Source organism: Rhinichthys klamathensis, unplaced genomic scaffold, assembly GCF_029890125.1.
Source record: "Rhinichthys klamathensis goyatoka isolate OS25496 unplaced genomic scaffold, OSU_Roscu_1.1 h1tg000225l_1, whole genome shotgun sequence".
Classification (NCBI taxonomy): Eukaryota; Metazoa; Chordata; class Actinopteri; order Cypriniformes; family Leuciscidae; genus Rhinichthys; species Rhinichthys klamathensis.
This window is the reverse complement of record NW_026606749.1, coordinates 194,370-208,358: the sequence shown is the minus strand read 5'-3', so window position 1 is coordinate 208,358 and position 13,989 is coordinate 194,370. Positions and strand designations below refer to the sequence as shown.

Here is a 13,989-nt window from a genome sequence, read left to right as displayed (position 1 = left end):
TGCAGACCATGATTCAGCTCCCACAGCGTAGAGCATACCTTTTCCTTGAAAGTAAATAGGCTAGTCTGTCTGATGTGTAAGGGTCAGAAAGGTCAAGGCTGAAGATTAGTCGCATACTAAAGGAGATGCTATAAATAAGCCTTTGAGGATTCAAACTGGAGCCATTCAGAAGTGCAAAACAGGACCCGTCACAACAGTTTCACATAAGTTAGGCATTACATTAGAGGAAATGAAAAAATACGTTAACAAACAGCATCCTCAAGGAATTCTCTTCAGGATCCTAAGCTGTAAGAATGACTTTGCGCACTTTAGCTATCCAGAGACACAACGCTGCCACTGTGAGCGATTAGTGTGCTTGAAAAACCCACGTACGACCTGTCTTGCTCCCTTTGGGGTCTTGGTAATTAAACGATTCACTTCCTGAAGAATTTACCTTCTTTCCAAAATCTGCCGCTCAACGACCAGTTCGTGTTCGTCCTTCTTCAGAACCGCTGCTGGGTGCCTCTTTTCCTCCTGGCACTTGCGCAAGAGCACGTGACTTTCGAGGTGTGGGACTTCCCTGCTGCCAGCATCCTTAGAAACATACTGATGAACGGTCAGCAGAAATCAGATGACTGTCCGCCCACCCTGGCAGAAGTGGACAAGCTTCAGATGTTCCTAAACAAAGTATGGAGTCTGGACCTGAGTCTAAATGAGTATGCGTATCTCAAGGGTGCAATAGGCCTACTGTTCAGTCAAGGTGAGATTTAAAAAATGAAAAAAAAAAAAATGTAAGAGCATGGTTTGCCATAGCTTTTGAAAATGAGGTGTGCTTAATTGTATTGAATGTACAGGTGTGTACTTCGTATCTTAACAGTAGCATTTAAAAACAACAACCTCGTAGATCATTTAAAATAAAAGGCCGCCTATGTAGGCTACACTTAGAATATACTTTCATGAGTGTTTTTAACACACTTTTAAAAACTTAAAATACAACTAATAATGGCAAATTAAAACTTTTACCTTTAAGACCATTTTAAATCATTATTTTAGTTTTAATCATCTTTTTTCATGCTTTAAAGAGTAGTTATTTTGATGTGTTTACTATCATTCTAAAGCACATGTAAAAAGTAGGCTACTTAATTATAATTTTAACTGTACAAAATTGCAACTTCATCATTACGAATACTAACTAATGTATAACATTAATATATTAGCGAACATGAACTAACAATGAGGAATGTATTTATTACAACATTTATTAATCTCTGTTAATGTGTCAAAAAGTTAAAAAAGTCAACATTTATTCTAAAACAGCAAACAAGTTATGTTGAACAAAGACATAAAACTGGCAAAGAATAAACAAAACATGGGCCGCCGGAGCAACGGGGGCGAGCCGGCTTTTGACCTGCACTTTTCAAACTACCCCAGCACATGAGATAAAGGGCCCTATCATACACCCAGCGCAATGTGGCGCAAAGCGCGATGCAAGTATTTTTATAGTTTCAGGCCGACGCAGTTATCATTTTCACGTCCTGCACCACGTTCCCAACGTTGCCCATTTATGAGCCCATGGGTGTGGTGGTCTGAAAACGAGGTGTATTCAGGCGCATTGTTGGAGCATTGCTATTTTAAGGCAACTGAAATGGACCAACTGAAACCTGTTGCAAATTCCACCATGTAAATAGCAATCCGCCATGGCGCGAGCGCAACTGGCTTTTAAAAGGGAATGACACTCTGATTGGTTTATTGCACATTACGCCCAAAACACACCCATTACTCATTAAGAGAACAGGGACAACCCTTTTAGACCATGCGGTTAGATCGTTAAAATAGGGCCCAAAGGGTTGAACCGCGCTTTGCTGCTCACTGCCGCTTAATTGTGTGTTGAATCAGTATGGCGAACGTTTCGATAATTTCATTAAATGTAAGTGAATTTTTATGTATAACTAATGGTGGTTCCCTTTCAGTTCGGTCACGTTTGACGTAGTCGGGTGTGTCTCCGTCTTTTTCAAGATGCCATTCCACCCGTGCGTTTCTGGATGCGGTCGGTTATTTATCACAAAATAATAATTTGAAGATTTGGTGCCACCCTATATTGTGCAAATATTCCCAAATATTAAAAATGTGTTATAAAATGCCAGTTGGTGCTGCAGGAAGGAGAGGAACAGAGTAGCATTTGATGCAGAGCACAGTCACCTGACCAGGATGAACTGAGGACATTTATTCACTGAGTGCTGAAATACAGCTAACAGCAGACATGCGTGTGATTGGTTGACACACCAGCTTTGTTAGTGCACTTACTGCATAAAAGTCATTAACAAAGCAGTTGTTTATTCAAACTGATAGTTTTGGCAGTTAACCCCAATTTCTCCATGGAAACTCTGACATGAATGTGATAAAACACCTTAAATGTAGCCTACATTGTCATTGAAACACCACTGATTTAATGTTGATAATGCTACAACTGCTGGATTAAAGGGATAGTTCGCCTAAAATTAAAACTCTGTCATCATTTACTCACACTCGTGTCATTCCAAACCTCAATCTTTCTTTCTTCTGTTATCAAAGGATGTCAAAGGTCATCGAAAAATTTTATGCAAATCAAATCTGATAAAACAGCCTTAAATGTGATAGATAGATAGATCAAGTTTTTGATATTGCGCATGTGCAGGATGTGAAAGGTCACAATGTCCACATAATTATTTCAAAGCACAGTGGACCACTACCATGAAGAATGTAAGAGCTGTCAAGGAAGACTGAGCATTTTGACAGGATAAAAATCACCTGAATGTTGGACCACCTGTAAACAGCTTCTAAAGAACTGGATGAGACAATATGTTTGCGTATGTTTGCATGTGAGCCACTTTCATAATTGTGTCAAATATCGGCTCATAAGCCGTCCCATTTTGTTCAGTCTCGTTTGGAAAGTCAAGTTAACCCTCGTTGTCTGCAGACAATTAGGTGAAGGTTCTACGGCCACCGTAAGGTTCAGATGATATGCACTTTGTCATTTAAAGCTGCACTGTAACATTTGACCCTCTAACGGTTAATAAAGTAAACTGAATGAGTCTTGCAGAACATTGTTTTGATTGTGTTTCGGCCTTATGGTTTCGGCTCTGGTCCTCTGCGCTGATTATCGTATTCGAGGCCTACAACTTATCACAGCGAATGGAAAAATAAATAATGTTTTTGTTTGTAATTAAAACCACACAAATTTTCTCAACACAATTTCAGCTTTCAAAACTTTTCAACGCTGCCCAGTGCTCACCACTACGGGTATGACGTGAGACGCACGGACGAATGACGTAGCCTATGAATGCGATTTCCGTCCCGACATTATTGTCATTTATCAAAGTAAAGACATGGTTGGGCAGATGGATTTTTGCACATTATGCGCAATAAGAAAAAAAAAATTTGATTTCCATTACACGAGAGTAGATGTTAAAACTTCATGCTGATTTGTACTCGGCTTTCGCCAAGATAAGCAAAACTAAGACGTAGCTTTACAGTAAACTATGCTTCTCCATCCATTTACACTTCTTTCCATATGGTGGTGTGACTCCCCTTCTGTCCGGCGTTAACGGCTGCAGTGTACTTGCCGCGTCAGCACACGCGTTGATAATGTTGATAATGCGTTGATAATGTTGATAATGCTACAACTGCTGGATTAAAGGGATAGTTCGCCTAAAATTAAAACTCTGTCATCATTTACTCACACTCGTGTCATTCCAAACCTCAATCTTTCTTTCTTCTGTTATCAAAGGATGTCAAAGGTCATCGAAAAATTTTATGCAAATCAAATCTGATAAAACAGCCTTAAATGTGATAGATAGATAGATCAAGTTTTTGATATTGCGCATGTGCAGGATGTGAAAGGTCACAATGTCCACATAATTATTTCAAAGCACAGTGGACCACTACCATGAAGAATGTAAGAGCTGTCAAGGAAGACTGAGCATTTTGACAGGATAAAAATCACCTGAATGTTGGACCACCTGTAAACAGCTTCTAAAGAACTGGATGAGACAATATGTTTGCGTATGTTTGCATGTGAGCCACTTTCATAATTGTGTCAAATATCGGCTCATAAGCCGTCCCATTTTGTTCAGTCTCGTTTGGAAAGTCAAGTTAACCCTCGTTGTCTGCAGACAATTAGGTGAAGGTTCTACGGCCACCGTAAGGTTCAGATGATATGCACTTTGTCATTTAAAGCTGCACTGTAACATTTGACCCTCTAACGGTTAATAAAGTAAACTGAATGAGTCTTGCAGAACATTGTTTTGATTGTGTTTCGGCCTTATGGTTTCGGCTCTGGTCCTCTGCGCTGATTATCGTATTCGAGGCCTACAACTTATCACAGCGAATGGAAAAATAAATAATGTTTTTGTTTGTAATTAAAACCACACAAATTTTCTCAACACAATTTCAGCTTTCAAAACTTTTCAACGCTGCCCAGTGCTCACCACTACGGGTATGACGTGAGACGCACGGACGAATGACGTAGCCTATGAATGCGATTTCCGTCCCGACATTATTGTCATTTATCAAAGTAAAGACATGGTTGGGCAGATGGATTTTTGCACATTATGCGCAATAAGAAAAAAAAAAATTGATTTCCATTACACGAGAGTAGATGTTAAAACTTCATGCTGATTTGTACTCGGCTTTCGCCAAGATAAGCAAAACTAAGACGTAGCTTTACAGTAAACTATGCTTCTCCATCCATTTACACTTCTTTCCATATGGTGGTGTGACTCCCCTTCTGTCCGGCGTTAACGGCTGCAGTGTACTTGCCGCGTCAGCACACGCGACGGCTGCAACTACAGGACCAGCACGACAACCGTCTGGATTGAGCCGAGTAGGGGACATCTCTAGGGTCTTCAAGTGGGCACCTTCCGTCCTCAGTGTTTCGTCGACTAGCCCACGACACCTCAAGAGGGCTCGACAGTGACTCTGGCGTCCCAGAGTCACCCCCCTCCGTCTCCCACTCAACTCAGTCCAGCTTACTGACCTCTACATCCCTCCTGCTGCTGAGACCTAACCACAATCTCTCCGCAACCCGACCATACGCGCCAACCCGTTTGACTAAGGCTGTTGAGCCCCACTGGTGCGTTAATATGCAGTTTCAGTGGACAACGGTTCCGTATGGCATACCACCTACCGCAAAACACAATATCTGCCCAACCACCCGTCATTCACGCAATATCCACAGGAACGTATACAAATAAACCAACAGACTCTTCAAGTTTTCAAGAATTCTACGAAACCGTAGCGTGGCGGCCTACACACAGCCAGCTAGAATCTTTCCGTCTCAACCACAGCCAGTTGCTGCTCCTTTCTGCTGCTTCAGATAAGTTCTTTATTGTGCGACGCAACTCTTGGCCGCTGAATCCGATGTCTCTGAGGAACCGGGTTGTAGAGTGTGCCACAAAACCTCGGCAACCCACTTCCACTGGATAAACCTGGACTCTCCATCCTCGCTGTTCTGCTTCAGTGGCCAGATGAGCATACCGCAGTTTCTTCCTCTCATATGCCTCATCTACCGCATCCTCCCATGGCACTGTTAACTCTATCAGTTGAACAATGCGTGCTGATCCAGACCACAAAACAATATCTGGTCGTAGGTTAGTGGTGGCAATCTCAGGTGGAAAAATAAGCCGTTGACCAAGATCAGCCAGCATCTTTCAGTCCCTAGCAGCTTCCAGTTGTCCTGGGCGAGAATTGGTGTTAACACCTTTTCTTGGTGGTTACTCGCCTGGGCGGAGGAATATTGTCTTCTGCGTGTAATGTCTTGCTAGAACAGGTGGCAACTTATTGGTCATGTTACGCTTGCCTTCTAATGCTAAAGCCAAACATCGCAGTACTTGGTCATGGCGCCAAGTAAACCGACCTTGGCTAAGAGCCACCTTACATCCTGTCAAAATGTGCCTTAATGTGGCAGGTGATGAACACAAAGGACAAGAGGGATCCTCTCCTACCCAGAGGTTTAGGTTCTGTGGTGATGGGAGAACATCATATGTTGACCTGATAAGGAAACTGATCCTACTCTCTTCCATTGACCAAAGGTCTTGCCAGCCCATCTTACGTTGTTCCACACTCTCCCATTTCATCCACTCTCCCTGCTTGGCCTGGGAAATGGCCTTTATACACCTCATCCTCTCCTCCTGCTTACGCACCTCGTTGACTACCAGCTTCCTCCTTTGAGCTGGGCCTGCCTTGTGCCATTTAGGAGGAGCTAAACTGAGCCCAAAACCCCCTCTTCCATGCTGTACCTGTCCCACGATATCCCCAATTTGAAGGGCAGCCTTTGCCTCTACTACAGATTTCTTTGCTGACCACTTTCTACCAGTTTTTAACACAGGTGCTGCCTCCCTTACACATTTGTCGCGTGACTCTACTAAGGTAATTTCCAGTCTGACCTTGGCACACTTAAACTCCTCGGTTAAAGCAGAGACTGGCAGCTGCAATATTCCTTTACTATAAAGTCCCACTCTGCTGAGGCAGCGTGGAACTCCCAACCATTTCCTAATGTATGACCTTATCAACGCTTCCAGCTTATCCACTGTTGTCAAAGAAACGTCGTACACGGTCAGTGGCCACAGCAACCTCGGCAGTAGACCAAACTGAAAGCACCAGAGTTTTAGTTTGCCAGGTAGAGCACAGCTGTTTATGCTCTTCAACCCTTCCACTGCTTGTCATCTAACTTCTCCCACCCGAACTGTGTCCTTTAGATCCCCATCGTACCATCTCCCAAGACTCTTCACTGGCTCCTCAGAAACTGTTGGTATTGCCTCACCATTAATGAAGAATGTTTTATCTACTACCTACTATCGAGATGCTCCTTGATTTAGAGGGCTTAAATTGCATTCGTGCCCATTCAATATTATCTGTTAACTTCCCCAATAACCGATTAGTGCAGGCTACTGTTGTAATCATGGTTGTCATGTCATCCATGTATGCTCTGATTGGTGGTAGCCGCATCCCAGAAGCCAAGCGCTCTCCTCCTACTACCCATCTTGATGCCCTAATGATTACTTCCATCGCCATGGTAAAAGCCAGTGGAGAAATAGTGTATCCTGCCATTATTCCAACCTCTAGGCATTGCCATGCAGTGCTGAATTTTGGAGTTGAGAAACTGAATTGCAAATCTCCAAAATAGGCTTTCACTAAATTTGTTATTGACATTGGTACTCTGAAAAAATCAAATGCTGCCCAAAGAAGCTCATGTGGCACTGAACCATATGCATTAGCCAAATCCAGGAATGTCACATGGAGCTCCTTCCTCTCCTTTTTAGCTGACTGAATTCGTTGCCAGATAACATTGATGTGTTCTAAGCATCCTGAGAACCCTGGAATGCCCGCTTTTTGAACTGAGGTGTCAATGAAGCCATTCTTTAACAGGTAGGTGGACAATCTCTGGGCAATAATGCTGAAGAAAATCTTACCCTCAACGTTTAATACTGAAATAGGACGAAACTGACTGATGCTTTTCACATCTTTTTCTTTAGGTATAAAGACTCCACCTGCTCTGCGCCATGCTCTAGGTACAACCTGTTTTTCCCATGCCACTTTTATCAATTTCCACAGAATTCGCAGAACTCCTGAAGCACTCTTGTACACTCTGTACGGAACTCCATTAGGCCCTGGAGATGATGAAGCCCTTGCCTTTCTCACAGCCTGCTCTACCTCTTTCCACTTGGTGCACAGACCTCCATTTGGTATTCAGCTGGTGGGTTGATAGGTAGTATGTCTGATGGAATTGACATAGGCTCATGCCTTTTTGCATCTGTATGCGTGTCCTCCAAATATCTCTCTAGCTCAATCCTAGATGTTTTTAAAGTGCCATTCTTCTCACTGGTGAATAACTTCTTTACGAATTTGAATGGGTCTTTATAGAAATTAGCCCTCGCACGTTCCTTCTTTTTGTAGCGTTTCCGTAGGCGCTCAGCTCTGCGTAATGTTGCCAGCTTATCTTTTATGGCCCTTTGTAAGAGATTGAGTCCCTCCTTCTGACTTTGTTCTGCTCTTTTCCATTGCTTCCTCAGCCGTCTCCTTTCTCTAACTAACCCTTCAATTTTCTGCTGCCGTCTAGACATTCCAGGAGTAGTTTGTACTTTTTCCTTCCTTTTTTCCACACCAAACCTCTCACTTCCATATGCATAAATGATGTCCCCAAATTTATCCAGCTTCTTTTCAACTGTACCAGTTAATCTTTCCAATGCAAAGCATAGATCTGTGTTTACCGTGTCCCATGCAGTTTTCTCACAAGCTCTTGGCCATCTAACTCCAGGCCTATGCCCGTTGAGGTTCTTTTCTCTCTTATGCTGGTTAGCCTGACCGGTAACACTTTAGAATACTGTATCTTACTTACTGCATAACTAATAAGGAATTATTGAAGAACTAGTAGGTAATTCTTCATTAACTACTTCTTCACTGCTGTCAACTAAGGAAGATGTGTTAACTAATCAGTATGTAATAGAATTTTATGATTGTGTTAAGTTACAGTTAGTTAATCAATAACTAATGAATTCTGGCATACCTCCTGAAGAACTACCATTAATTATCTACTAATTAAGGTTCAAGAAAAATAACTAAGTAGTAACTAATGAACAGTCATACAAAACTAACCTCAGATTATTTTTTATATTTTATAGACAGTACTGTGTGTGTCTGTTTTCCTCAGCATAGAATGCAATTGAGTAAATTCATGTATTTTAGGCAACAACTGAGGGGAACTGAAAATATAGGGAACTTATTAGTAATTAATAAATAATTATTAGATAATTCTCCAGGAATTATTTATAATCTGGAACAGTATTCTAAAGTGAAAATACAGGGAACCCATTAGTAATTAATAAAGAATTATCAAATAATTATCCAGGAATTAGGCTACTTATAACCTGAAACAGTGTTCAAAAGTGAAAATATAGGGAATTTATTAGTAATTAATAAATAATTATTAGATAATTCTTCAGGAATTACTTAGAACCTGGAACAGTATTCTAAAGTGAAAATATAGGGAACCCATTAGTAATTAATAAAAAATTATCAAATAACTATCCAGGAATTAGGCAACTGATAACCTGAAACGGTGTTCTAAAGTGAAAATATAGGGAACTTATTAGTAATTAATAAAGAATTATTAGATAATTCTTCAGGAATTACTTATAACCTGAAACGGTATTCTAAAGTGAAAATATAGGGAACCCATTAGTAATTAATAAAGAATTACCACATACTTCAGGTTCTGACTCAAATAAAACTTACTGTTAAAAGAACACTATTAACGTAATCACCTTTGTAAAATACACGACAATGACTCGTTTAAGCTACATGATATCTTCCTTTATTTCAGATGATATTTTGTTTTAACATGTATACTGCCTACATTTAAACTTGTTTAACCCTTTGATGCACAACATGGGTCTAAATAGACCCGACTGAGTTTTAATTTTCTATATCTTTGCAAGAAATTAATTTCATCATTCAGTATTCCAGGTATTCCTCAATTAACTTGTTTTTGATCATCACAAATCCTTATTTTTATTTTTACTTTCTTACTTTTTGAATAAAAATAGTTTTTGTATCACAACCCTTCTAATGCGCAACATGGGTCTAAAAAGACCCGTATTCATTTCCTATGTTATTTCAGTGATGGCTGAGTGTTTTCTTTGCTGAATCTTTAAAATATATGTATTTTATCATTTGTTATTCCAGGTATTCATTAAATATCTTGTTTTTGATTTCCACAAATCATTATGTTTATGTTTTCTTTCTTACTTTATAAACAAACACAGTTTTTGTATTTCTACATAAATTTTACATACATGGGTCTAAAATGACCCGTATTCATTTCCTATGTTATTTCAGTGATGGCTGAGTGTTTCTTTGCTGAATCTTTAAAATATATGCATTTTATCATTTGTTATTCCAGATATTCATTAAATATTGATATTTATGTTTTCTTTCTTACTTTATATACAAACAGAGTTTTTGTATTTCTACATTCATTTTACATACATGGGTCAAAAATGACCCATATAGAAACCTTTGATATTTGCACATATTTGCAAGTAGGAACATATTTACTGCATAAATACTATTACTATAGTATTATTACATAATACTATTCACCTGCCACACATTTCACAACTCAACACTGCTGCTTTTGTATATTTGATGCAAGTCTTATTTTATTTTAACCACAGAAAATATTTGATATTTTGTAAAAGATAACTGGACATAATATTTGAATATTAGGCTATGGTTACTTGACCATGAAATCCTAGTGAGAAATTACTTGTGAGAAAGAGAAACATATCCAATACTATTAGCTAGCTAGCTGTCGAAATATTCTATTCTAGCTAGCTAATGTTAGCTACACTAAAAAAATATGGGTTTTTAAAGGGGAACTCAGCAACTCTAGCTATTTCTTCGCTGATTTTCACTTTTGTTGTCGCATGTTTTCTCAACGAGCTCCCCCTACAGCTGTGGGACGTATATTTCACAACAATGTTGTAAAAAAACTCACTTGCGGCCCCTCCTCCCCCTTTCTACCGCTGCTCATGTGCATTTGTTATTATCGGAGCCGGCCAACTTTATCGTGTGGAGCTATACCGAGGTGGGTAATACATCATACACATTGAGGGCGGCGTGTGTGTTTATGTCGAATTGCCATAAAGCATTTTGTGTTTCTCACTCGTTCTCGCTTCTCACAAGACTTCCTGTTTCCAACTTACTGGGAAGTTAGTCCCCATGTTGCAAGGTTGGTTTTCCGCCTAGGAACGTTGGGGGGAGCAGGGAAAGTCACCATTTTCACCAGAACAGGTTATTAAATCATCCAAATGATTTCTAAACGGTTTTATTAAGTTGAAATAGTTGCCAAATGCCCCTTTAAAGCTTATTTACATGTAATAGGCCTCAAAGTTCTATTAAGAACCGTATAGTCTTGAATAAGCCATTATGCTGAAATGGTTCGATGTGTTAAGAGTTTAGGGTCCATTTTTCCCCGCCTTTTGATTTTAAAATCTGTAACTGTCAAAGCCACCTGAAATAACATAGGAAATGAATACGGTCATTTTAGACCCGTGTATGTAAAATTTATGTAGAAATACAAAAACTGTGTTTGTTTATAAAGTAAGAAAGAAAACATAAACATAATGATTTGTGGAAATCAAAAACAAAGATATTTAATGAATACCTGGAATAACAAATGATAAAATACATATATTTTAAAGATTCAGCAAAGAAACACTCAGCCATGATTGAAATAACATAGGAAATGAATACGGGTCTTTTTAGACCCGTGTATGTAAAATTGATGTAGAAATACAAAAACTGTGTTTGTTTATAAAGTAAGAAAGGAAACATAAACATAATGATTTGTGAAAATCAAAAACAAGATATTTAATCAATAGCTGGAATAACAAATGATAAAATACATATATTTTAAAGATTCAGCAAAGAAACATTCAGCCATGACTGAAATAACATAGGAAATGAGTACGGGTCTTTTTAGACCCATGTTGCGCATTAGAAGGGGTATCCATAGCTTGCGCATCAAAGGGTTAACAAACATTTATAATCAAAAGTTAAACCTTTAAAAGTAATTCAAGTAATCAACTGTTCTCGCGTCTCCTCGGTAGTGTTGCTGGATCTCTTGCGGGAGCTGGGCTCGTGTTCGGCGGGGAAACTGCTTAACTTCAGACCGCCGCCCTGCGTTTTACTGCCCATAAACAAACAGTGCACAGCTCTAAGAACATATTTAACATCTGATGTAAATAGATTTACTATATTTATGAATAAAATACTTTGTTTTATGCAAGGGATCAGGCGTTTCCATCACGCAAAAAAGACAGACTCAGCTGGGTGGCTTAGTGACATCGCGTCATTGTATGTTCCCTTGCATAAAATAAAATGATTTACAGCACAGTAATGATTTTACAGATTAAATAAAACGTACACAAACCTGTTTTTCGCAGAAGAAATGCACCAAATCGGCGGCGCTGAGAACTCTCCAGAAGAGGATGCAAATGCCCGCGCTCTTGCATCACCAAATCACTGTAAAATGTAGGCTACCGTGATATTGCCGGAACTTGAATGGTGCAAAATAAGTTTAAAATGTATAAGAACTAAGTATAATAAAATGCTTTTTTACCTTTTAAGTACTTTAAAAATTAATTACCTTTGTACTTTTACAAAGGTAATTTTGAAAATGGCCTACTTATAATTGTACTGGAGTAATATTTTATTGGGGTTTCTTTACTTTTACTCAAGTACTTGATTTGTGTACTTCTTCCACCACTACAATGCTGGAAAAAAAAAACTGGATTATTGTAGTGACTACTGTGTATGACTGTTCATTAGTAGTTACTTCATAGTTATTTTTCTTGAACCTTAATTAATAGATAATTAATGGTAGTTCTTCAGGAGGTATGACAGAATTCATTAGTTATTGATTAACTAACTGTTACTTAACACAATCATAAAATTCTATTACATACTGATTAGTTAACACATCTTCCTTAGTAGTTAACAGCAGTGAAGAAGTAGTTAATGAAGAATTACCTACTAGTTCTTCAATAATTCCTTATTAGTTATGCAGTAAGAAAGATACAGTATTCTAAAGTGTTACCGCCTGACCGGGTTCACAAGTATGAATATGTTCATCACTACCTGTGCAAGCCCTCCTTTTTATCAAAAAAGTTACATAGCCTATACTATTGTAGATTTAACATGCATTGACCTGATCACAAGTAAAATTAAACCAGTTGTAATATAGGCCTACATGACAATTCTTTATGTTTGAACACAGAAACTTCTACTGTCACCTCAGGAGGATGGTGGTCGTAGTTAGTTCATCCCTGTATCCAATTAAAATTGAAAACTAACAGCACTAACAACAAGGGGAACAACACTAACAACAATCTTGTTATCTCCTTATATGAACAAAGCACGGTCTGTATTAAGAATGGGATGTCATTAGAGTTCATGTGCATAAAGGCAGGCGTCCCAAAACGTTTGGCAGAATGTCATGTGTAGTGTGGATTATCTAAATTGTTCCTGGTTCTTTTTACATTTAATGTTTGAAATGTAAAAGTGATGACTTCCCTCTGTTTCAGATGTTCCTGGCCTGAAGAGTTGGGCAGTAATCGCAGGACTGCAGAAGGAGGCCCAGAGAGTTCTGCACATGCTTATTCTCTGCCATCATCACCCCAGAGATCACCATTCATGGACATGCTGTTTACAGCAATCACTTTACAGATGGAGGCCCGAAGCCTGGTTACAGAACTGTTTTTCAGACCCATCACTGGCCAGACGGATCTCCAGGAACTCTTCAATGAGATTGTCAACCAATAGAATAATGTAGAATTATATAATTACATAATCTATGGGATACAATCTGGGAGTGTATAACACTTGTGTATCTTTTTTGCAAGATGTTTTAGTAACCTTTATGTTATTTTTTTATATTAAAACCACAAAGTGCGTCAAATAAAGAGAGTTTTTTTTTTTTTGCATTTTGTAATCCATTCTAATAACTATTATTTGTCTCCACCTATTGGTTGTCCCCTGCATAGCACAAGTTGACGTGCACAGTATGTGGCTGTTTGAGATGGAACCTACTGTTTGAGAAAAAAAAAAAATAATTTGTTGATTGATCGATCGTTAATCTAGTAAATGATTTAATCCACTGAACAACACTGCTGTGGTAATATAAAAACACTCTCCCAACAGCATACTGTTTCTTTTGAGCCTAATTCCTAGTCAAATTAAAATGACATAGTTGTATAATTATGTCACTTCTGATGGTGTTTTGTATAGATATATGGCTAGACGTGCAGTCTACCAATAACATTAGAGCGACAGCACTACGAACGCCCACAAGCGACTTCACAGTACAGAGACAAGCGACATGTAGCAACAAAATCACTGGCGGTGTGAACGGGGCTTTAGTGTAGAGAGGTTAGTGTTCAGGGAATAAGGAGGCGGGAACCTGCCAACGTT

General features: G+C 39.0%; 1 protein-coding gene across 1 annotated transcript; it reads left to right on the top strand.

The window, feature by feature from the left end:
- Positions 1-229: 229 nt before the first annotated feature.
- On the top strand, positions 230-13,398 carry nr0b2b (nuclear receptor subfamily 0, group B, member 2b). Its single transcript, XM_056264863.1, is given in 5 exon segments — positions 230-406; positions 409-739; positions 5,844-5,849; positions 13,104-13,205; positions 13,208-13,398. Coding segments are annotated over 5 exon segments (807 nt in total).
- Positions 13,399-13,989: the final 591 nt, after the last annotated feature.